General features: G+C 37.5%; 1 protein-coding gene across 1 annotated transcript in view; it reads left to right on the top strand.

The window, feature by feature from the left end:
• The window catches only part of MGAT4A (alpha-1,3-mannosyl-glycoprotein 4-beta-N-acetylglucosaminyltransferase A), a 70,201-nt gene that overhangs the window by 23,691 nt on the left and 21,740 nt on the right, over positions 1 to 24,770 (top strand). Inside the window, exons 3-9 of the mRNA XM_062487872.1 lie at positions 1,578 to 1,745; positions 4,285 to 4,425; positions 6,962 to 7,095; positions 18,102 to 18,148; positions 18,702 to 18,815; positions 19,435 to 19,510; positions 20,884 to 20,998. Coding sequence (XP_062343856.1) covers positions 1,578 to 1,745; positions 4,285 to 4,425; positions 6,962 to 7,095; positions 18,102 to 18,148; positions 18,702 to 18,815; positions 19,435 to 19,510; positions 20,884 to 20,998 — 795 coding nt within the window. The remainder of the gene's footprint in view (positions 1 to 1,577; positions 1,746 to 4,284; positions 4,426 to 6,961; positions 7,096 to 18,101; positions 18,149 to 18,701; positions 18,816 to 19,434; positions 19,511 to 20,883; positions 20,999 to 24,770) is intronic.

The following is a 24,770-nucleotide window of genomic DNA, read 5'->3' as shown; positions in this document are numbered from 1 at the left end:
TTCTTTAGTTATACTTGACTGAATAATATTGTGCCTAATGGAAAAAAAATCACCATGTATTTGTGAAGGATAGGTGCCAGGAGTTGATGTATCTTTTAGAGCAGCCTCCTTAACCTAGATATGTCTGGTTGAAGGAACTGTGAGAAGTTGACTACTTGTCTAGTATTTCTCAAAGGAATGAATACTTTGGAGGTCTCAAGTACCATGAATGCAGTATCAATACTGGAAGCATCAGGGCTGATCTACTTTGTTAGTTATCATTGGCAAATAAGAATGGCCTTCATGCCAGAAAGTCTAAAAAATCTTCCCAGTCTAAGTGCTGCTGACTAAAGCATCGATTCCTATTTCAAATAGCAGTCTGGATTCAGTCAGCAGTGTGTAGTGTGCCTAGCACTGTGTTGTGGGCCAGCATCTGTGTTCTGGATTTGTTGGCACAAAAGCAGTAACCATTTGGTTTTAATGAAAGAAGCAAAATAAAGCTGGCAAGAGAAATGTTTTTAAGAAGTAGTGAACTATGTTTTTATTTTTCTGCCTTCAAAACAAAGGGCATATTAGTTAATTAAGTTTTCTGAATGTAATCAGAACAGTACATCCCAATTCCAAAAAAAAAAAATGTAAATTGAAAGAATCTGGGGGAAAAGCAGCCTTATTAACAGTAGAAGTTGACTCTAATACCTTTTTTTTTGTCCCATGTGTTATGTAATGTAGCAACAGCAAGAGTTTCAAATTGCTTTCTAAACTCCTGCTTTCCTACTATTGCAATACGAAAATGAATGGATAGGTAGATAACAAAAGAGGTATGTCTGTGGATGTCAGCGGAATGGCTGGAATATCGCTTATGAGTTATAAATTCACTTAAAATACTCCAGTCAGTATCTGTGTATTGGCTGAAGGATGGTTGTAGTGATGATGGTGAGCAGAGGATTTGAGGAAATCACCAATAGGAAGAAGGAAGGATAAAAAATCCAGGCCCACTTACTTTACTGGGTGTCAAGTACAAAGGGACTATATCAGCAAATCAGTTTTGGTGTTTCCATCTCCCTTTTGGTCCCCTTTGAAGAGTATGTGTCTGTATCGACATCAGCAGAATTTTGATAAAAAATTTTGTTCTTCAGTTCTCAGGCACTGAGGTTTAAACTGAGGTTTAAAACTGTTATGTCTGAAATAACAGTCAAGTTCCACTCATCCTTACAAAGTATTCAGAGGGCTCTTTCTGAAGATGTAACCTGAACTTCCGTAAGGGGCCGCTCCTGTGCGGCCTCTTGTAAGAAATGGTTTGTGGGATCTGTTCCAAAAGGTGGTTCAGAAGTGCCTCGTGCTGAACGCTGGGTACTGAGAGTTGCTCTGGTCTGTGGCTATGGTGAGGGGCATCTCCCCTGCAATGCCTGCCCTGCATCCCGGTGCCGTGCAGGTGCTGAGGCTGCCAGCTCCTCAGCTGGGGCCGTGCCGGGTTCTGCCTTCCCGGGTGCATTCCAGGTGCTGCAACGCTGAGCAGTGCTGGACGCTCGTCAGATCTGTCATCAGGTGTTCATTTCCTTGAGCGACCCGAGTCGTGTTTTTTTTTTTTTTCTCCCTAGAAAAGTTGCTTGCCTACCAGCGGGAGTTTCACGCTCTGAAGGAACGCCTGCGCATCGCCGAGCACCGCACGCTGCAGCGCTCGTCCGAGCTCAACGCCATCCTGGAGCAGTTCCGCAGGGCCGTGGCAGAAACCAACGGCAGCAAGAATGCCATGAACAATTTTTCAGGTACGCACTCTTGAGATACTTTTTTATAATTCTGCAATGATAATATATCTTCTTATTACTACAGAGTAAGCAGTTGCTACCAAGGAAGCCAAATGAAACTGTTCAGCGGTGTGAATAAAGAATGTGTAATATGTTGTATCTGGTGTGGGTGTTTTCGGCTTGCTTTTTCCAGTTGTTTTTCTTAATGATTCACCCACCCTTATTCAGTCCCTATAGTCATAAGAATTACTTACTCCACACCTAACTCCAAAAGTTTGGAACTTCTGGTTACTTATTTAATACACTGAATACATTTTGACAATTAATTTACATCATTTTTAAAATAGAGTCAGAGGGGAAAAGTGAGCAAACAGAAGAAAGGAATGAACTTGGAGCAGTTAAAATAGGTTAAAAGTCAACTGGAAGGTATTAAATCATATGGACTGAAGTATTGGTTATGATTTGTAAAAAGTATAGGAAGTGGCCTTTTTAATAACTAGTGGTTAAATTTTGTAAAATCTTCCCTAAGTTTTTACCCATTTTGGAGATGGATAGTCAGGTTTACAAAAAGCTGTTTGGCAATATTAGTGAAAAATACTGCAATATTCACCAGACTATTGATGTTAACTTTTAAAATCACACTGTTACTGTTTCATTGCTCTGATTTTTGTGGATGGAAAATGAATAATAAATAAGTACAAATTTTCTGTCAAGAGGTCTGACTTGGTAGGTTGCAGAAATTTCACTGTATTGGTCTAATAAGGAGTTGAAACCTGAAGGGTTTTGCAATTCAAAAGCCTGAAACAAGATTTTTGAATTTGTTGTCCACTTCCATTTGTGCTATGATTTACTATTTCCAATAGATTTTGTTGTTGTTGTTGGGAAATGGTTATAATTATAGGCTCCAGTGCTGATGCCACTCATGAATTGCTGTCTGATACTAATGGCCTGATCTCAGCAGTTCCCTGGATCTCCAGGAATTGCACACATAAAGGTTACATTTAGCGTGGTCTATAAATCTTGTCTTCCTATTTCATGTATGTGGTTTTGCTTTCAAAGTAAAGCATGGAGGAGGTAAAATAATTTTGATTCTGGATTTAGGATTAAGTTATTACCACATTTGTTTCTAAAATTGACTTAGCTTGCTTATAAACAATATACTTTTAGGGAGTTATTCTCTTCTGATGCAGCTGAAAGTATTAATTCATTAAACATTTTATCATGTCTGGGTCCCAGCTGGGATGGACATCCTCCTTTTTTTCCATGTAGAGCCATAATGGGAAGCCAGCTGAATTACTGAGCTTTTGTGCCCAGAACTTAGTATTAGATAGGTTATTTGTTGAGCTTAATACACTTTAGTATACATAATACTATTTGCTGTCTTTGAAGCTGAAAGAATTCCAGATTGTTTTGTGTAGATCCTTATTCAGACAAAGAGCTGTTATACTTGGACAGAATTTAGTCCAGGTTTTGCAGATGAAATTAAAGAAATGTTAACAGGAAAAGTAAAATGTACCTGAATTAGAGTCTATCAAAATAGACATATCCACTTATGGCATCTATTTACAAAGTTTTTTGCAGGGTTTGAGGTGGTAAGGAATTTAGTTTCACCTAAAAAGAAATACTTCAGAAATCCCCAAACACAAAGAACAAAATCCAGAAGAAAATCCATCTATCTTTGTAGAAGCTCTGCTCAAAATCTGAGAGGAATTACGCTTTTGGCTTTCCTTTTCTTACTTCTCAACTTTATCTCAAGAAAACTGGACAATGGTTTTTACTTAACTTGATACCATAAAGCCCATATGTTTTCAAAGATCCATATGCTATCATATTTATTATTTGAAAAGAGTCGTTTTCACACTTGATGCAAGAAAGTCAACACATACAGCAGGGTAATTTAAAAAACTGTTATTTGCAGCTTTGAGAGCCACCTGGACATACTGAAAGGCAGTTGCACCAGAAAGAGCAGGAATGATTCTAATGGAATCTAATAGGATATTTCCATTCTAATGGACTAAATTAAATTTGCATTAATTTTTTTTTTTTGCAGGAATACTCAAAATATCAACTGTTTAATGCTGTTTTATTTTAAATCTGTATGTGCAGTGTATTTCAATATGTATTTGTCGCTCTGAAAAGTTATTTGCAGTAGAATTTGCTGGATGGTGATGACCTCTGTAAGCAAAAGTAAAAAATTATCTAGGGAAATAGGCTTCCCATTTGATTAATTGGGAAAAAACCCCAATAAAACCACCAGCCCCCCAGATAAGTGGAGCATTCTTTACTTCTGTAGATTCACACTAAATCTTACGTGGTTGTGCTTAAATATTAACTGTATCTGTAACAAGGTTATAGGTACAAAATAGTCTTGCCCATCATTTCTTAAAAAAATCAAAATAAGAAAAGGCTTCCTTTGTAGACAAGATATAATGACTCAGAAAAGTGCACAATTTATTCTGGCTGTGAGTTAAGACCAAGCTTGGAATTTTGTACTGTTTACTGTTGCTTAAAACTTCATATGATTTGTTTTCTGCATTACTGATTTCCTGTATGTTTGCAGATGAGACACTGAAATTGTTAAAAGAGCTAACAAGCAGGAAATCTCTTCAAGTGCCAAATATCTATTACCATTTGCCTCATTTGTTGAAAAATGAAGGAAGCCTTCAACCTTCTGTGCAGGTTGGCCTTGGAAGGACAGGAGGTATGCTGATATGATGGTTACTTCATGTTTTATGTCTGGAGGATCTTCTAGTTTTAGAAAAAGAATTTACTGCATTTTTCGGTAGATGAAGGACATCTCATTTAACTTGTGTGATTTTGATATCCTTGGAATTTGCGCTGAATCTGAGATGAAAGGAGCTTGGTTTCAGCTTCGCTCTTTTCTGCATAATCTCAGTCACACCCCATGCCCTCTTAAGGTGCACATTAAGAAGCATCTAGTTTGGATGAATATTTTTGTAGCTAAAAGGAAACAAAGCTCATGCATTTCAGATTCTGAACTGCTAATGGATATATCCCTTTGGCTTTTCAGATTTGTGGGGCAACCATGCATGGTTATAATTATTTTAGCATTGCTGTTTCTGTTGTTCTGAACAGTATATTTCAATGTATAAATTAAGTTGAGAGAACTAAGATAATGAGGTATAATGGAATCAGTAAAATCTGAGCAGTCATTGGAGGGGGAAAATATTTCAGTGTTGTAGTTACTCCTGGCTTGTAGTTTTTCATTTCTTTCGTAAATTTGATTGCTCCTTCTTTTGACAGAAGGCATACCTGCATGACAAATGTGTGGACTTAGGCCCCAGGTTTATTTTTTTGACTATAAATACCTTTTATTTCGCTGTTGTTGTTCAGGGAAGAAAAATTTAATAATCTGTTACAATTTCATGTGAAGTCTGTATCATGTCCCCAGGGAATATATGGCAGAAATTTAGAATTACAAAATAGAAATTGTAATTAGATTTATTTAATTAAACGGAGGGAGTAAATTCAGTGTTTTGGGACTTCATGAAGTCTGTTTTATCCTTTCACTGCAATGTTCCCCAATGCTGTCCAATGTTCCCAATGTAACCAGTCGTGGGTAAAGTGGAGAAGAAAAACTGTGGAAAAGCTAAGCAACACAGAACTCAAATGGCCTGCTGAAAGATTCTGTTAATAACATAATAGCTGGGGATGCATTGCTTTGCATTTGTGGTGCTATTTCAGAGATAAGGAATGTCATTGAGGAACTTCCATGCTGTTCTGTTGTCCTGGCCTTTTTTTTTTTTTTTTTTTTTTTTTTTTTTTTTTTAAGAACCAAACCCCATGTGCATGGAAAGTAATAGAGGCTTTCAGCATTATTATTTTAAAAGATGACTTCTGAGAAGTTAAATACTTGAGTGTTGAAGAATGGTTATATCAATTTTATTTTTAAACTTAAGTTAGGGAGCTTATTCACTCTTGGTGCACCTTGTCTGAATAATACCATGGTTGTTGATTATTTCTCATTTTATTGAGGTTTGTGTGACAGGTAACAGGGAGGCTACAGGGTTGGCTTCTCTAACAGGGTGCCAGCAGCTTTTCCTATGTCCAGTGGAACCAAAAGCCAGACCAGCACCACTGGAATAACAGATTGAAAAAAAGCGGGGGGGGGAACTACACAAGGGCAATTGCAGCTGGAGAGAGGAGTCAGACCATGCAAGGTCAGTGCAGAAGGAGGGGGAAGAGGTGCTCCATGTGTCAGGGCAGAGAGTCCCCTGCAGCCTGTGGTGAAGAACGTAGAGAGGCAGCTGTGTCCTGCAGCCCATGGAGCAACCCACCTGCAGCCTCTGGAGGACCCCATGTCACAGCAGGTGGATGGCCAAAGGGTGCTGTAACTGCATGGCAAACTCAACTGTGGACCCATGGAGAAAGGAGCCCACAGTGTAACAGGTTTGCTGGCAGGACTTGTAACCCTGAGATGGACCCACACTGGAGTAGTGTGTTCCTGAAGGACTGCAGCCCATGGAAGAGACCCATGCTGGAGCAGTATATGAAGAACCAAAGCCTGTGGGAAGGGCTTACATTGGAGATGTTAATGGAGGACCATCTTCCATGGGAGGGACCCCATGTTGGATCAGGGCAAGAGTTGGAGGAGTCCTTCCACTGAGGAAAAAAGAATGGTGGAGATCATGTGTGGTGAACTGAATTCCAGCCTTCATTTCCTGTGTTCCTGGTAGGGAGGAGATAGAGAAATCAGGTGTGAAGTTGAGCCCAGGAAGAAGGGAAGGGTGAGGGAAAGATGTTTTAAGATTTGGGTTTATTTCTCATTACCCTATGCTCATTTGATCGTTAATAAATTAACTTCCTCAAGTCTGCTTTGCCTGTGACAGTAACTGGTGAGAGATCTCTCTCTGCCCTTATTTCTACCCACAAGCCTTTTCTTACATTTTCTCTTCCCTATCCAGCTTAGAAGGTGAGGATAGACCAGCTTTGGTGGGTACCTGGTGTCCAGGCAGTATCAGCCCACCACACCTTCACAATAGTCTGGCATGTCTAGGATTGGGGTTTTTTTTTGTCTGCTGTGTTTGTTCTGAGCATTGGTGTTAACTGTTAGTCATGCTCCTTATGCTGGGTGGCATATTTTTAAGCTATTTATTATTACTGTAATCTCCACCTTTTAAACCTTTGCATTTCTTAAGCAATTCCTTATGGCAAGATTTTTGTTTTGTTTCTTGTGTTTGAAATCACTGAAAGTACCTTTTTTGGTTTGATTTCAGTTTCCATTGTAATGGGAATACCTACAGTGAAAAGAAAAGTCAAGTCTTACCTTACAGAAACTCTCCACTCCCTTATTGATAAGCTGTCCCCTGAAGAAAAACTGGATTGTGTTATGGTTGTCTTCATAGGAGAGGTAATCACTTAAATTTTTTTATACAATTTCTAACCTGCCTTTAGTCACAAGTAACACTCCTTTCAGGAACTGATGAGAATCTACTTTTTATTCAAGATTCAGACAGACGATTCTCTCCTTCCAGGAAAAGGAAAGTGTCAGTCTTAGGTTTCTGAGATACAGTCTTGAAGAGCTGAGCTTTTTCTATTTATCAGGCGGAATGGTGGACATGGATTCAGTGGCGTGGTTATTTTGCAAATCTTCATATGTTTATATATAGTGACAAAGATGTGCTATTCCTTCAACATAAGAATGATGGCTAAGGAACTTTGTCATAGGGGAGGATTTCTCCCATTTTCTTTATGTTGCTGCTTAGTCCTCTGTCAAACGAGTGCTGCAGTTCGAGATGTGAGGCACAGATTGTTATTGAATTAATTTTCTGGACAATGTGGATGTTTGAAGCCCAGACCTTTTTAATGGATTAATTCAGTGTTCAGTTGGACTGTTTGTTCACTTTGGCTCTGATTTAGTGGAAATCAAATTTAGGAAAATGATGGAGTACTTTCAGAAATAATTCTGTTGGATGCTGGGAATTGCATGTACCTATTTTGTTCTCTATGCTTTTCTCAGAAGTCTGACTTGGACAGTGGGAAATTTATGTTTGACCTTCATCCATCTAACTGTAGTGCTCTGCTGAAACAGTCTTTTATGAGTCTCACAGATGAAAATTCAAATCCCCAATTATAACTGAAAATGTTCTTAATTTAGTGACATTAAAAACAGTGGCCATTCAGGGATGAATCAGTGGAGAGTCAGGCATTTTAATACCTCTATTATCAACGCATTTTAAAACTTTCCTTGGAAAGTTTGTAAATATTTTGTTTTTATCTGAGAATTGTTTCTTAGTATTTTCTAATGCAAATTACTCTATTTTCTTTTTCTTGACAACCAGTCAAAAACTATCTGTCTGGATAAATACTATTTTTCTGGGAAAAAAAAAGATGCTTTTAAAACATCTCTTGGTTGAGAATATCAGGGAAATAGAATTATTGGAATGCTGTGGTTTTTTTCCACCGTATTGGTTGGAGAAATTTTATTGCCTGTGAGTGTGGCTTCTTTTCAAAATTTAAAACACAAGTTTCTTCTGTTTTGCTTAAGGAGATCTGAGCTATGAGGACAGTCTGCTATCACTGCATTCTCTGTCTTCTGCAAAATTTGGAATAGGAGTGAAGTGTCCCCAACTGTGCACTATCTTTTGTTGCCTTACACAAGCCATATTGCTGTACCTGGGTTTTCCATAGCTAGAAACTTTCTTCCTTTGAGGTGTTGTGGAATAATCTCAGCTTGGGAATGATTCTACGGAAGTAACTACCCATGAACTGACTGTTTTCACATGGGAGCTTCTGCTCCTGTGCCTATGGGGAGTGGTGTGGTTGTAGGGTCTGGAGTGGGGTACAGTGACCCCCTGTGTCTTACCTCTTTATTCTGCTTTGAGAGCAGTTCTGTGTGTGCTTATTCAGCTACCAGTTTTGGGCACTGCAAGTCAGGAATGTATGGGAGCATTTGAAAAACCAAAGTTTAAATATTTTCTTCTCTTGTAACCATGTGATAGATCTGCATTTCTTTTTCTTTACTCCATCTAATGTATTATCTTTCCTTCTTTATTCTTGGACTGTGTTTTTTGTTTTCTTTATTTTCAGTTTGCTTTGTAATTGCTACAGGGAACTCTCTACATGATTAATATGGTGCATTAAATAATTCACCCTGAATTATGCTGTGCTTTTCCTGAGTTATTCTGTATGTTATTCAGTTTCCTTCTGCAAGATGAAAAGTGTAGGTTTATTAAGCATTTTCTCTGGCTGTTTGAAGGAAGGTCTACTTCTCTGGTACACTTCAGTTTCTCCTTAAACAAAAAGAAGGGCTGTGTCTTTTAAAATAGCCTTGTCTGTGGGGTACCCTAGCCTGAAATGAATTAGGCTATTGCTGTCATTAACACATGCAACAATAAAGGCTTATTTAAAAATACATTAGAACTTTGACCAGATATGCTTATATTAAAAATGATATCAGAAGTTTCTAAAAAAAGGTATGGCCTCTGCTCAAACATATGTGCAGTTTAAGTACAGCAAGAAATGGTCATAGGGTGAAGTTATGTAATTTTGCTAATAAGCTTAAAATTACTATCTGTGCCTTGTCTACAGCTTGTAGCAACAACAAAAAAAATGAGCACAAGAATACAAAAATAGTTTTAGAAGAAAATTATAGGGAAAAAATAGCATTTAAAAGGGATTTTAGTATTTTTCTTGCTGTCTTTATTTGAGAAATCAAATTTACAGTGTTTAAGAAGCATTGCTGGGAGCCATAGTCATGGACTGTCATCTCTTTGTGCTAAGCATGCTACAAAACTCTCCTAATACTGCTATTTTTTCAGTTGTTCAATCTCACTCATTTCTTGTAATTTCATTTTTTACTAGAAAACAAATTAGAAGTCTAATGGCCTTCTGCAAACAGCCTCAACAGTGTAGACAGAGTAGCTAGTAAATATAGATACATTATTGTTCCTAAATAAAGACATCTGTATATTTATTTACTGTATGGATATTTCTCAGTAATATAATTGTACACAGTAAATTTCCATATTGGAAGTTCGAGAAACTCTGAAATATCTCAGCTGATGTGGTACCTAATCACCAATTTAAGTAATTACTAGAATTGCTTGACAGTAAACTGTTCAATTGTCCTAGTTACTGACATATGTCTGTGTTCTCCAATTTGTAAAAATAGCTTTATGGCAGAATAATTTGCAGGTGTTCATTAGGATGACTAATAAATAGGTATGATTCATTATTCCTTAATACTTCAAAATCTATTTACTCCCCCTCACTTTGTAGCTAGTTCCTGGCTCGTATGAATTGAAAACAAATGATTCAAATCTCATTAATCTGCTCTGTATGAGAACTTGCTTGCAGAATAAGCCATAGACTCTAGGTTAAAGAAACCATGAACTCTGGGTTAAAATTGTGGTCTAGTATTTTTATTTAATAGGGTTTGCAATTAACATGGGAAGCATGGTCTTGGAGCACTTTAAATGATCATAGTGGAGCAATAGACATACATACATACATATATATATATATATATATATATATACACAAACACAACTGAATAGGAGGGGAATTAGAATACTTTCCTGCTATCTAAACAAAATGTTGTTTTTGTTTTGTTTTTTTTTTCTGTGGGGAGATCTTATTTACAATGAAGAAAATGCATCTTAGACTTGCTCTAAATATATCAGAAATTGTCAGTCCACTTCATTAATCAGAGACTGCACTTAGCACAGTCTTTTGGACAAACTGTAATCAGTGCATGCTGGAAAGACTATAAGCCCTTGATTTGACCAAAAATATCAGAAGGACAAATCATTTCAGGAAGAATTGGAAGACACTACAGGTATGCAAAAGCATTTTGCTATTTCTATGTACTGCTGATTACATCTGACTAGGTAGTAATTGAGCAGCCATTTGTTCTTGGAGCATTAGGCCACAAGTTATACTTTCTTACATATTCCTTATTTAAATCTTACTCTTTTGTTACATATATATACAGTTCACTTAAGCTGGAAAAATTTGCATATCTTGATTATCTTTTACTGTCACTGTGTTATCTCTTTATGTAAACAGTGGCTGCTAAATTAAAAGATGTTGATCTTTGATAGTGTTTTCTCTGTGCTCTTTCTGTGGAGAATCCTATTTTAATTCATTATTTCTTTGGAATAGTTTCTGTCCTGGTTAGGTCAGTGTGACACAAGCACCCAGCAAGGTACCATCCTGTGCACTGATATGAACAAAGCCTTAGCAAATTAAAGACTGGGTGCATGTACTGGGTCAGATCTTGCTGAACCTGTTTTGCAGGTATTGACACTGCAGTGCAATATGTAAATCTTCTCCATGAAATAAACAAGCTTGGATTTTCACCTCTTCTTGCTCTGCACCTGAATTATGGCTCTCTCTGATCAGCAGCTCTCTTGATAGTCAAAATACTCTTTTGTTTTCTGTCTTCCTCTCAACCTGGATGTATTAGCATCATCACAGCTGCAGAGATGTTCATGCTTTCTGCTAATTGTGAGCTGCCCCTTTTTGGAACTGCCCTGAAGAGTGTATTCCCAGTCCTTGAAAGATCTGACTGTGCATCTTGAGTTGGAGGAAATCTGGTAGATCTTAGTGTGTACATACATATGTGTATGTGTGCAATGTATATATATTTTTAAAAAATCAGAGCTGTTATGTCAAGATACACCAAATAATACTAATGGCCTACACAGATGGGAATCTTTGTTTTGGACTTCTCACTTGAAAATTTTTCAGAATGAGCACACTTTTTTTGATACACTGCCAGCTCTTGTATCTGTAAAGATAGTTTGACCTGTCAGTGAGAATTTGAGATCTTTATGCTGTTTTTATAGTCCTTGCTCCTTTGTCACCTAAGCTTTGGTACACAGAAGTATGGACTGCTGATACTGGGCACCAACACAGGATTCTCTGCTTCTCTTTTCATGTCAGTGACTAGTAAAGCTTCTGTAAGAAATTAAACCAGTGATAAAAATCCTTCTTAGATCTAAGAAAAGATCCTTGACAAGATTTGAAAACTTGAATGTACCCAAGACAAATTTGGTATCTCAGCACAAAGTTAAAATCCAGGATTTTGCTCTTTCCCCAAGCCCTAGGCTTGTATGCCTGAAATGCTTCTATGAGACACTTGCTGAGGTGCACCTGGGCCACAATCACTGCCTGATGCTCCTGGTAAGGGAACATCACTGTTGATAGCCAGAGTTGTGTCTGATCTCTCTGGTGACATCTAGGGTATTTGTGAGGTGGGAAGTAACAGTCATAACCTTATTTCAGAAGCATTGTAGTAGGTGACTTCATACTTGTATGCTGGACTGAATTGGCACTGAATTTTGGACAACACTATCAAGTTTTGCTCCAGTGGTCTGCCTTGACCTAAAAATTCCTTCTGTCCTCCAAACAGAGAGCACAAATCATGGAAGGGTACTTTAGGCTGTACACAGCAACTGCCTGTCTTCTGGAAGACAAGCTGTCTAGACCATTTCAACGATTTACAGGCTTCCCCAAGGACAGCCAAAGGTTTCCTGTGCTGCAAGGCAGTATATGCTACTTTCTTTCAGACTCCACGAAACTAGTAGTGGCTGTATGACACTAGCATAACTTGCATCTGAATGTCTGGTCTTGAATTGTAATGTGATGCTTTTTGCTCTGGCTGGCCTTCTTAAAAACTCAACTTCTTTGACAGGGTATTGTGGTTCACAGCACAATCCATATGGATATTTGCTCTCATGATTGAGGATCTGACAGGCAGGGCACAAGGGTAGGGAGAAACAAGAGTTGAGTGGTACAGGAGTATTCCTGCTATTGCTGCCAAAGGCTTTTGCATCTTGAAACCCTGTCCTGAACTGTATTGGGTTAATCATAGAAATGACTGGAGACAGAAAGAAATTTCTTGCCTGTGTGGTAGAGGGGGGAATTTCAGTGAGGGAGAAGATGAAGTCATTAGCTCATGTGGGACACAGGCTGCATTTTGCTTATGTAACATTAGCTGGTTATGTTATGACAGTATTCTCATTCCTGTTTCTTGCTTTGCATCTTGGTCTCATGTTCCCTGTATTTAACTGGAACTCACTGCTTCAGATTAGAGAAGACACTGTATTCCTGAATATAATTTTTTTTAGCTGCATTTGTTGAACTGTAAAAGATGATACCACCTTTTTCCACAGGCTTTGTTTATACCCATACACTACTGCAACCACTGGAAGCCACTGCTGCACTCTTATTCCTTAGGGCTTTGTCTTCACTGCATAAATATCCCAAAATAGGTCCAAATGCCACATTAGTGGCTGATTTTTCCTATGAAAATTTTATGCCTTGTATATAGGTGATGATACTCATGCGTACTTTTACTATTTCAAGGCAAAGAAACATGTAGTTTGCCTTTCCTGAAGGCTGCAATTTTGTATTGCTTGTTATTATATGAAATGCATGGTAAAATTATCCCACTCCTATTCTATGGGATGATGAAAGATTGAAAAAAAATTGTAATTAGTTAGCAATAAATGACCACACTATGCAGATTAGCACGCTTGTTTCTCAAGGATTTTTTCATTCTTTAAAAGGTGTTCTTGAATAATTTAAGACTTACTTCTAGTAGATTTAATGGATAATCTAGCAGTATTGATAAATTGATGGTGAAAGGCCTCAAGGGCAAGACTTTGGAGGAGCAGCTTGATTTGTTAAACTCAGAAGAAAAGGCTGAAAGGTGACCTCATCACAGTCTACAGCTTCCTTGAGGTGGTCAGTGGAGAGGGAGATGCTGATGTCCTTTCTCTGGTGACCAGTGACAAGATAGATGGAAATGATGTGAAGCTGCATCAGGGGTAGGTCAGACTGGACACTAGGACAAGATTCTTCACTGAGTGGTCAGTCATGGGAATAGGCTGCCATGGAAGTGGTCATGGCACCATGCTCATCAGAGTTCAAGAAGATTTTGGAGGATGCCTTTAGTCGTATGGCTTAGTTTTAGGTAGTCATTTGGTCTTAATGATCCTTTTGGCTCCTTCTTGGCTTGAGAGATTCCACAATTGCATTTTCTTTTTCTATGCTTCTGCCACTTGGGACAGTAAATAAACCTTTGGTCTTAAATGCCATGCTTTTTCTTACATTTTTAGAAACAGTCTACCTTTTGTCATTCTTGGGGGTATGAAGTCAGGATTTAACAGTATTAAAGGGTTGATTCTTAAAAATAGAAATCTTGGTTTTGTAGAACATTTGGCTAGCTGTTCATCAGAACTTTCTAACCTCTCATTTTGTCTGCTAGGTAATGTATTCTGCTGCTTAGCTGTGCATGCACTCACTCATAAAAATCAATAAAGAAGATAGGAAAGTTCACTGCTGCTCTGGTTCTTTCTCTGCATTTGTTGAGAATAATGGTGTCTGTTCAGACAAATGTTAGCATAATCACAAACTTGACTTGCAGGCTTGTTGGCACTACAGAGAAGTGCTTTAGAGAAGTGGAGCATTTTACAAAAACAGGGTATTGTAAAACTTATTTCACTGACAATCTGCAACTTTAGTTTATTCTACAACAGACTCTGAGGCTTTTTTTAAAGAGAGATTAATCAAAGCATTCTGCATGCATTTGTCATCAAAATTGTGGATGCAAAGAGTTAAACCTTAGATACAGCCATGTTCACTGGCTTATGAAACTCCACAGATCTCATAAACTAGAATCTTATTTTCTTTATGAAAGTTTAGATAGGCTCAAGGGGATGCTAATGAGGTACCTTGAAGATGAGTCTACTGAGGGATATTAAATACACAAAATCACATCTGTCTCAGGAAGTAACCTGAACTGAAAGTGGTTGGAGCGTGGATGATAGCAGGAGGGGATGTTGTATGTGCTTGTCTTGTTCTTATTCTTTGCTTTGTATGTTTTCATGGCTGCCTCTGCTGGAAACAAGGTGCTGATGGAGATCAATCCTTGGTCTGGTGTGAATAAAGGAAGATGTCTTACTTCAAGTGTTTTGCATTCTCTTGAAGATCAGTAATTTCATGTGACTAGGATGAAAGAGCAGGCCAAAAAATTTGAACTGCTGATACTAAAATAACCATCTTTATGCCTTTCATTATGAAGTTCTCAGAGATCCATGCATCAGGACAAAGTTATAAGGCTTCATGTGATTCATTGATAAGATGAGTCTTTATGGCTGGAAATACTAACTCTTTGGTTGGGGCCTAACATAATTTTGCACTTTTTAATTGCTTTAAAGGGATTTATTAATAAAATATTCACTTGTGCTTCTTTTTTATGGGTCCAGAATTCCTAGGGATTTCTTTTAATCTTCAGCTTTAGGAGTTTTAGCAAGAAAAAAGTCATTTTAGTAGAGCCTTTAGATTTGATATACAAAAGTATTCATAACCGAATCATTGCAATCACTAGCAACATTTCATTTCAATAGTTAAAAGCAGCACTGATACCATGAAACAGATTTTAAATTTCACAGGTCTACTCCCAAATCAACCTGGTATCTGCCAGATGATTTTCGCTGGAAGCCGAAAGAACAGTTACACATTTTCCTTCTTGGTGACTTCTTTCTATTAATCTGTATTTGTCTCGTCCTGTTAAAGATTCCTGGAGATAAGCAGTCTTTTGTTCTTCAGGCTGATAAAGAGGACCTCGTATCTTATTTTGTCAAGGCAGTTAACACTTTATTCCTTGAAAATGGGGAATAGATTTTGATTAATAATGGATTTTTTATTTCTGTTGCTTTTAAGTTGCTGACTGAATTTATTGATACTGCTTGGAAGATGCTTAGATTTAATTTAGCTATTCCAGATTTCCTTCCATTGCTACCTTGCAAAGTCATCCATCTGCTTAAGTCTTCCCTTGAGTATAGTCATAGCTTGATCAAATTTGTTGTGTATTCTCATACTCATTTCATGATGTTGTGTGAATTAACTTAGAAGTGCCACCTTTCTGAGACATGTCCATGCCAAAGAGTGTTGGCAAAGATCCCACTTAGTGTTAGACTGGGCAGTGAGAGGAGTTGATTGTCTCTTGGATTTCTGATGTGGAAAGAGGACAGTCAACCTGAGGGGAAGGGCTTTGTGTTGAAATCCTGGTTCTGAATCTCATGTGCTGCTGGTAAATATAAATACAACTGGTTATTTTAAAATGATGACAGAATACAAATACTGGTGTTTTAATGCATTTGATCATGTGAAAAATGGCATCAATTCTTCTAATCTACATTTCCTTTTTCATTCTAAAAGTGTCATCTGCTTTTGCACTACAGTGATACAGTGATTGCTGATTGAGAAGGAAAGGTTGCCTGCTTAGCCAGAAGTGGTATTTTCTGTATCTCATGTTCATAGCAGCTAGACCAGACCTTCTTGACTTTTTGTGGCAGCCAAGATTACAATATGAAGTTGGAAGACTTCTAGCTACATCTTTTTAATGTGATCGTATTGTGATTGCAGCTCTGACTGGGGAAACTGCCAGCCTTTCATATGAGGCATGCAAACAAATAGAGGAAAGTAGGGAAAAAACTCTCTTATTCAGGACTTTTTTTTTTTTTCCCCTGATTGTGATGTTTTCTGCATAAGAGTGTAAGGTTTTACAAGCAGTTGCAAGGCTTCATGGTAGTCTGGAAAATAGGTCAAAACTATGTTCCTGCTAAGGAGATGTGCACTGTAAGGCACAGGCTTGTGATCAAATACATGATTCTAGTTGGCATGAAGTTTGGCATTTATTTTAATCTCTGGAAAACTGAATAGAAACTAGGTATAGAAACATAGCGTATATATATATATATATATATATATATATATATAAATCCTATATTTTTCTATGCAATTACAGTAGGGACTGTATTAGATGTGTTGGAATTCTTAATGCTGGACTGAGTAATTGAAATTTGGCATGCCAACTGAAATGCAAATTTTTGTCTTTTCACATGATAACTGAACTGCAGTTTCTGTATTTTTAACATTTAAAAGGTTTTGAAAAGAGAGGAAAATAAATGCTTCAGTTAAAGATGGATATACTAAAACTATTTTTAGGTAGTCACTAGGTTACTGTGATTTGCAACTGTTACACAAATCAAAAAAAGTTATGTCTAATGTCGTTCTACTAATTAAATGTGTATGAACAATCCATAAAAGTATTTAAACAGTGATACAGGTCCACGTGGACTGGGGAGTGTCCTGGTGTGGAACTCAGTGCAAGATGAGTTTTACATTGTGAGCACCTTACCATCTTACCAGAGCTTCTGCCCAGCACTAGACATAGCACTTAGGAAGAAAATATATAGGACAAAATTACAAGAAATAGTTTCTAGTCACATGTTCTTGTGGTATTTAAAACCTGCTTTTGGATGAAATCCACTGCTGTTGTTGTCCTTTTTGAAAAACATGCGTCACTAGCATTATGTTTGATTTCATAAAAATCTTTAAAAAATAGAAATGGTGATTTTTAAGATCAAAGGGTGAGGACCTTTATCAAACAAGATTAAAAAATTCTATAGAAAGGATTGGGAGGGATTTATTCTCTGTGTATAATCCTTTAATGATAGCCTGTGTTACAAAGTCATTGGAAAAAATGTGAACTGTTCCTTTGTTTCTGGCATTTCAAAGGCAGCTCTTTCTCCAGAATCCTCATGAGCCAGAATCTGGGTTGATTTATAAACTATTCTTTTCAAAAATGTAAACAGTATGTCAAATCATTAGATTAATAATTATAACAAAGTCATGGGATTTCAGTCACATTTATGAGTTCACAAATTCTCTTTTCTTGGAATGCATGTGTACAGCCACGTTGAATAATTGTCCAGTGCTGGCAATTTAGATGATCTAGGCTTTTCCAGAATGTCGCAATCTGTATTTTCACCAATGAGTAATTTTTAGAATTGTTGTGTCTGTGAGAACTGAGTGATTGATAAGATTGGTAGTCCCTCAAATTTAGTCTCTGATGCAAAAAAGCAACCCTAGTCAAAAAGGCAGCAGGCTCACTGCTGTCTGTGTCAGAGCATTTGCTTTAAATGCAAAGCTTAGGAAATGTACTTTTGAAATAAAAGTGTGTATGTGTTCAATGCACTGTTTTCCAGAAAGATAGATATTTTCTTATGTATTATTATTGTATGATAATATAAAGTACTTCCTACACAAACACTCAGTGATCATTTTGTCATCCAAGAGCATGAATTTTAATGCTTTTCTGTTAACTGCAGATATGAGACAATTATTCCCCACTGTTTACAAAAAAAGTTCTCATATTAAGGGTAAGACATAGTTACATGTGTGATTTGTTCTTGAATTGTTCCAATATCTTAAATAATGAAAGTAATTTTCAAGGACAGTCACCTGCAATGTTCATTTTACTTCGTTCTTTTGACATGTAACTCCAGAACTATCACGTAATCTATTAATTTGTTTGTTTGTTTGTTTGTTTTTCCCCAGACTGATCTTGATTATGTTAACAGTGTTGTTGCAAGCCTGGAAAGAGAGTAAGTTGTAGTTTTAATTGGGGATTTCTTAGTTTATTGGTGGTAAACTAAATCAGGTTGTAATTAGCAATTAAAAATATTCTGGGAATAAGAGATCATGCCTGATTGTTTAGTGGAGTTTTGGACTTTTGAACAAAAAGTAAGAGATGACAAATTAAGAGGTGGTGATTCAGTCAATTCAACTGTAAAACAGTTAGTGGGATTAAATTATTTGATGCACCATAAACAGCTGAGATTGTTTAAACATGAACGGAAATTTATGACATCTGTGTTAGGGCCTTGTATTCTGTATATTCAAAGAGAGCTGCAGAAAAAAATCACTAGGTTCTGAAAAAACACACAAAAATGTTTAGAATGTAGTTTGATTCTGATTGGCAAGAGGCAATAGCGCTCTGAAGGACATGCTAAGGAAAACAATTATTTTTTCTATATACTGTTCTTTTATATGTCTCATTTGAGCAAGTCCAGTCACAGTAACTGTTCCAACAGAAAGTGAGCAGGAGCTACAGGACTCAGAATCTCTCATGTGACTTCAGGATGTTTCTATTGACAGGTTTTCTACAGAGATCAATTCTGGCTTGGTGGAAGTAATAGCCCCTCCTGCAACATATTATCCTGACTTGACAAACTTGAAAGAAACATTTGGAGACTCAAAAGAGAGAGTGAGGTAGGTTTATTCACACAGATCTTTTCCCATCTCCTCCAACACCCACACTTTGGTTGTTTACAAAACGGCAAGTGGGATGTGAATTCTTGAAATGTTTTCTTACTGTAATTCTTGCAATTGTGGGGATGCTAAAAGTGCTCTGTGAATCCATCTTATTCCTAGCTACATGCTGTTCTCTGCATGACAAGAGCCTATGCTTGGTTGAATCCATTTAGTGTTAAATTTTGGGAGAAGAACTGAGACTTTTGATATAGTTTTATTCCTGTATGTGGACTCCTTCATTTGCTGTTTTTCTTCATGAAATACAGGGTAAAACCCAGTAGTTCTTGTTGAATTACCATTTTAAATGTACATGTGGTTTTTAGTGAAATGTCAGGTAGTTGTCACAAAGTCAGGTTCAAATGAAACAGACAGTTTGATGTCTGCATTAAAGCACAAGGTGATAGCTTTGTTCCATTTTTTTTTTCAGACAGTGGATTTCCTGAGGGAACAGTGCCAAAAGCAGCTGTCCTAACATTTCACTAATGTGTCGTTCTTCATAATGAAATTCACTTTATATTGCCAGCATATATTGAAATAACCTCTTTTCATAAACTTTAAGCTTTCATTTCAATTTCAGGTGGAGAACAAAACAGAACTTGGATTATTGTTTTCTTATGATGTATGCCCAGAAAAAGGGGGTTTATTACATTCAGGTAAATTTCTCTTCTTTATTTTGAGACAAGTTTTCAAATGCGTCTCCAGAAATTCAGTTGTTGGACACATCAGAAGGACCTACACAGAACAGGGGAATTGATCCCATCATTTAAAGAGGGCATTAAATATGGTGCTTGTGGTATGTGGGAAAGTAATTTGAGGAGGACACTGTCTCACTGTCTCTGAAGTAGCATGTAATTTATCCGATGTCACTTAAGATGCCTAGCAAAAAAAGTGAAGGTATCCAAGCAACTTAACTACTGTGTTTTCCTTGTCCCCAGTATGAATTATTGTTGAGCTGCCTAGGCATAAAAAAAAAAAAAAAAAATTAGTGGAAATTAAGCTAAAACCTGTTTTTATTTGGAAGTGTCACTTTAATATGACTGTTGTGTATAGACATGGGATTTTTTTCTTCTTTTTAAGAGGTTTCCAACAACAGACTTAAGCAGTTCTTCTTCAGCATAGCTCAGAATTGTTCCTATCATGTGTTTCTGCTTTGAAGTAGTAGTCTTACCTACAGGTATTTCAGATTTAGTAACTGCACTAATGATCTTTATTTAGATTTTGTGCCTGTGTCCTTGGGGTGTAAAGTCCCACACATCTCATCTAGTTTTCACAAAGCTATGCTGATTCCTCTCTGAGAGCTGTTGGAGTCTCAGCTCTCTGGGAAGCTGCCGAGCCAGTCACATGTGACAGTCTGATTTGATACTGGGAAGTTGCACAAATATTAGTGCCAGCACAAGGGGTAGGGCATGGCTTCACTGTGGGAAGGGGCAGGGAAAGCAGGATCCCTAATGCAGCAATGGCCTGCACTTACTGTGAATTACAGGGATTGTAGCACCCCATGTTGGCAGTTCTGCAGCCTGGACTAAGTGTTTATGGACCATGCACCTGTGCTTCTGTTGGACAGGTGAAATGAATCTTACCTCTGCAGATATTTGTCTCTTAGCCTCTTGTCTCAGAGGAGAGATTCAATGCTCTTACATTTGTGAGTAAACAGTCGTATTTGTGTAGAAATAATACAGATATTGAACTTGTTCTGACAATGCCACTTAGACTAGCATTATTTCATGGATGATTTTCCTCTGAAGAAAGAAACTGGAAAAGCAGTGTTCTAAAATAAGAAGTCGAGATATGTTTGTGGATTCTTACTACAGAAGAATTCTGTATTACTTCTCCACAAATAGACAGACTAATCCCTACAATAGTTACTCCAGGCTGTGGCATCTATGTTTTATATCAGTGCTAGTAGCATTAGAAATATATGATATGTGTTAGCAATATATTATAAGTCAGTATTTCCTAGCAGTGCTTTTTCTATTGCTTTGCTAGTACTTTTTTTAATGTTGATATCACTTCTGCCTTCCTCTAGCTTGAAGATGACATTGTTGTCAAGCAGAATTATTTCAGCACAATAAAAAATTTTGCGCTCCAGCTCGCTTCTGAAGATTGGATGATTCTAGAATTTTCTCAGCTGGGTTTCATTGGTAAGAAAATGTTCACTTTTGCAGTTTGAAAGAACACATTCATACTCAGACTGTGAATTAATAGTGATCTGACTTCAAAGCTATCTTCTTTGTACTGGAAATAGACCAAGAAGTAGAAGTTCATTGCCTTTTTTAGAGCTGTGGTTTAGCTCATGGTTGTTGCTTTTGCCCCCATTTGCTTCATATACTTTTGTATGATGGAGGCAAATTCAAACTGTTGGAAAAGAGGGCATTTTTTGTAACCAAAAGTTTATTTGTAAAAATAATAACAATTAAACAGCAAGGCATGACTTATTTTTAATTTAGTTGCCATTAAAGCAAAAATTTAATTAAAACAACTGACTGCAGTAAAGAAAAACCGTGAAAATTAGCTCCACCTACAATAACTTCATTGGTGTTTGTGCCAAAATTTCCAAGAATTAGCAGGCATCAGTTTGTTGCAAAGCCTGTTTTATCTCCATCTTTCTACTTCATGAGGGAGAAGTTATGATAGTCTGCTCCTTCTTAGATGCAGTCAGAGTCTGTCATTTGCAATGAGCTACAGTGAGAGGAGTTAATGCAGGATCCTAGGTTGTTGTAGGTTGACTGCCAGGGTACTCTGGAAATTATGGTTCTTTGCTCTTACACTAATATCTTTTCCTGGAGAGATACTAGTCTTAAGAGAAAAGCGATGATAGAGAAGTTTTGAAGGGATTTTACAAATCAAAAGGTTATTTCATTATTGGACTGATGTGTCGTGATCTTTTCAAAAGCAGCAAGCTGGAGATACACAAGGAAAAATCAAAAGCTGGGGGAGACTTTGGAGATTCCAGTGGTCAACACAAACGATTCCAATGTGAAGGCTTTAAGCTGAATTCAGAACAGAAAGAAAATTCTACATGTAAGAGATAAAAGTGCAGCCCTGAGTTCTGTCATTCTCTTGGAAATTCTTATTGTTCTCTTTCCTTTAGATCTACTTGCCAGAGAATGGCTTCATTTTTAGCTCAGTGACCCATAATGGTCGTACTGAGAACTGAGAATTTTGGCACTACTTGAGTAAGAGCTATCCTGTTTCCAGCTCAGCATCAGGTGTGCAATAGTTCCCTGACTTTGGGGGTCTCAGAGGTTCCTGGAGTAGAAAGAAAAACAGTAATTATCCCTCATAAATGCTATGTTGGGGTGCAGAATGATACTTTGTAGACTTGTCTGCATGTTTAATCTACAGAAATGATGGGGAGGAGGAAGGGAAATGGGCAAAGTCTCCTTATACACCTGGCCATCACCTAACTGCTTTGTGCTACCATCAGAAATACACTGTTGCTGAAATAATTATGGGATTGGTTCTGTGACCTTAGAGGTGGAAGAAATAGGAAATTATGCTGCCTAGCATGGAAAAGTAAGAATTTAAGTAGTTTATGGACATCTGGCCCTAAATGAACTTCTCCTGGGCTGGGGAACTCCTTGCAACGTTGTTATGTGTTAGCAGGGACAGGTTGATTACAGCATTTGATAAGACTTTGTTTCTACTGTTGAACAGTTAAACCCTAACCCAGAGTAAGCCCACAATTTGAGTTTTAGCTCCAGTCTAATTGCACTTTAAGTGTAAATTCTGTATGAAGTTCCTGGGCTGTAGAATTTACATTTATTCTACATTTGCCTGATTTAGTAGATGAATGTGCTCACTTACAAATTACCACTTTGTAAGAATGACATGTCAAATGTGCATAAAACCAACTTACACTTTAGGACGTGCCCTGTCTACCCCATGCAGTTGTATTTCAGGTCACTTAACTTGCTTAGTATTTGTGTATTTCACATTCCCCCCCCCCCTTTCTGTTCTCTCTGCCTCTGTGTAGAGGGCACAGTGTTTAAGACTGGTGGGGTAGGGAGGTAGGTCATAATACTGAGATGTGGCTTAATCAAAAGCACAACTGTTTAAAACTATCTTGTTTTTCTCTACTGTCTGTATACTCCTGGGCGGTGTGGGCTCTGAAAGTAGCTGTAGTTAAATTTAGTTGTTAGCTCCTGCTGCTTGCATCCCTGTTCTTTGTTCCTTGTATCATATTTGTTTGCCTCCTTTTAACTAGATGATATCAGAATTTCAGATGCATTTAGCTATGGCTACAAATCTTAACATTGCTTTTCTACCTAGAAAATTAAATTAGATTTTTTTCTTCTTCCAATATAGCTACTTACCCGGTTCTTATGTTTTGAGGGAAAAATTAGTATTCATAAGAGCAACTAAAACTTTTGGCTCTGGTACACACTGGTGTGCTATAACCATATATTGCTTGGAAATTTTATGCAAGTAATGTAGATTTACCTCATCTCTGCCATTCCTTTATGGATCTTGCTGCAGACTGATACTGTGGTAATTTGGTAATGCAGATACCTTTGGGAAGAGTAACAGTAGTTTGTATCTGGGGGTCAATTTTATGTGTAGATGTCCAAGAATGAATGTAGAGCACTCAATTCACAGAATGATAGAATGCTTTGGAAAGGACCATAAAGATCATCCAGTTCCAACCCCCCTGCCAAGGGTAGGGACTCCTTCCACTGGAGCAGGTTGCTCAGAGCTCCATCCAGCCTGGCTTTGAACACTTCCAGGGATGGACCATCCACAGCTTCTCTGGACAGCTGTTGTCTAGATGCTATTGATTTAGAAATAATTTCCCAAAAGGAGAGGTGTGGCTGATTCACTGTTAGCTGTTGGAACCTTGATTAGCTTACAAGTTTGCGAGGTAAAAATGTGGGGATTTTTGTCATAGTGTATTTCTGAACTGAAAATCTAATTTATGCAAGTGCTACATGAGGAAGTGGCAAATGTAGCTATTTAGGCTGACAGCAGGATTATAGAATTCTGTCACCTCTGCCACGGAACAGACGTTGCTTCCTTTGGTTTTTTTTAATCCTGAAAGCAGAGTCTTAAGTGCTGTCAAGTATCTAATAAATAATGGGTGAGATGTATGCTGTTTCCTTAAGAAACTCTGTGGAAGGAGATGCATCTTTCACTCCTCTGGATTCTTGTTTGCACTGCAAGACCTGTGTCATAATGTAAGAAAGTCTTACTAGCTTTTTGTGAGGAATAATTATTTGTCTTCCATCTCCCTGTGAGCTGAAGTGTTTTCCAGAGGAACTGCAATCCTTGCACTGTAGCTGTAATGCCAGCTGTCACAAACATTTAATGGAGTCGTCTGAAATGGCCTTTTGGTTGTCTTACACAGTTCCTCTGAGTCTTACTGTGCCCTGATGTTTTAAGGTCTGCTGTTTTGATTATTTTAAGTTGCTCTTATTGCAGTTTTGCTCAAGCTGTGCACATAGTTGAAGTTTGTGAAAGAGTAGATCAAGTCAAATATTTGAGCTTCAAATAACTTCAAAGAGATTCTGGTTTTAATGCCATCAATTTGCATATCATTAGCAGGGAAAGCATTGAAAACATCAGCTATAGCTAGAATAGGTGCTTGCAGGTGTAAAATTATTGTTGGTGTAGACTCAATATTAGTGATGCTCATGTGGAAGAATTAATATGAATGATTTAGATATTTGGAGTTCAGAGAACTAGAAAACAAAGTGTTTCATTTTGTACGTGCTGTGTATTTGCCAGCAAAATACTAAGAGGGACAGAATAATTCATTAAGGATGGTCTTTAAAAAGACTGAAAAATGAATAGGTCTTGTCAGGGCTCAGTAAATCAGAAAGCGTTCCACAGGTTTTTGGTTTTTTTTTCAGTCCTGATCATAATTTTTATCAATATAGATACAAAATGTAGACGTTCACTGTACCAAGTGCATGA

This window comes from Cinclus cinclus, chromosome 2 (genome assembly GCF_963662255.1).
Source record: "Cinclus cinclus chromosome 2, bCinCin1.1, whole genome shotgun sequence".
Classification (NCBI taxonomy): domain Eukaryota; kingdom Metazoa; phylum Chordata; class Aves; order Passeriformes; family Cinclidae; genus Cinclus; species Cinclus cinclus.
Note: the sequence above shows the minus strand (reverse complement) of the source record. Positions and strands in the feature narration are given on the sequence as shown.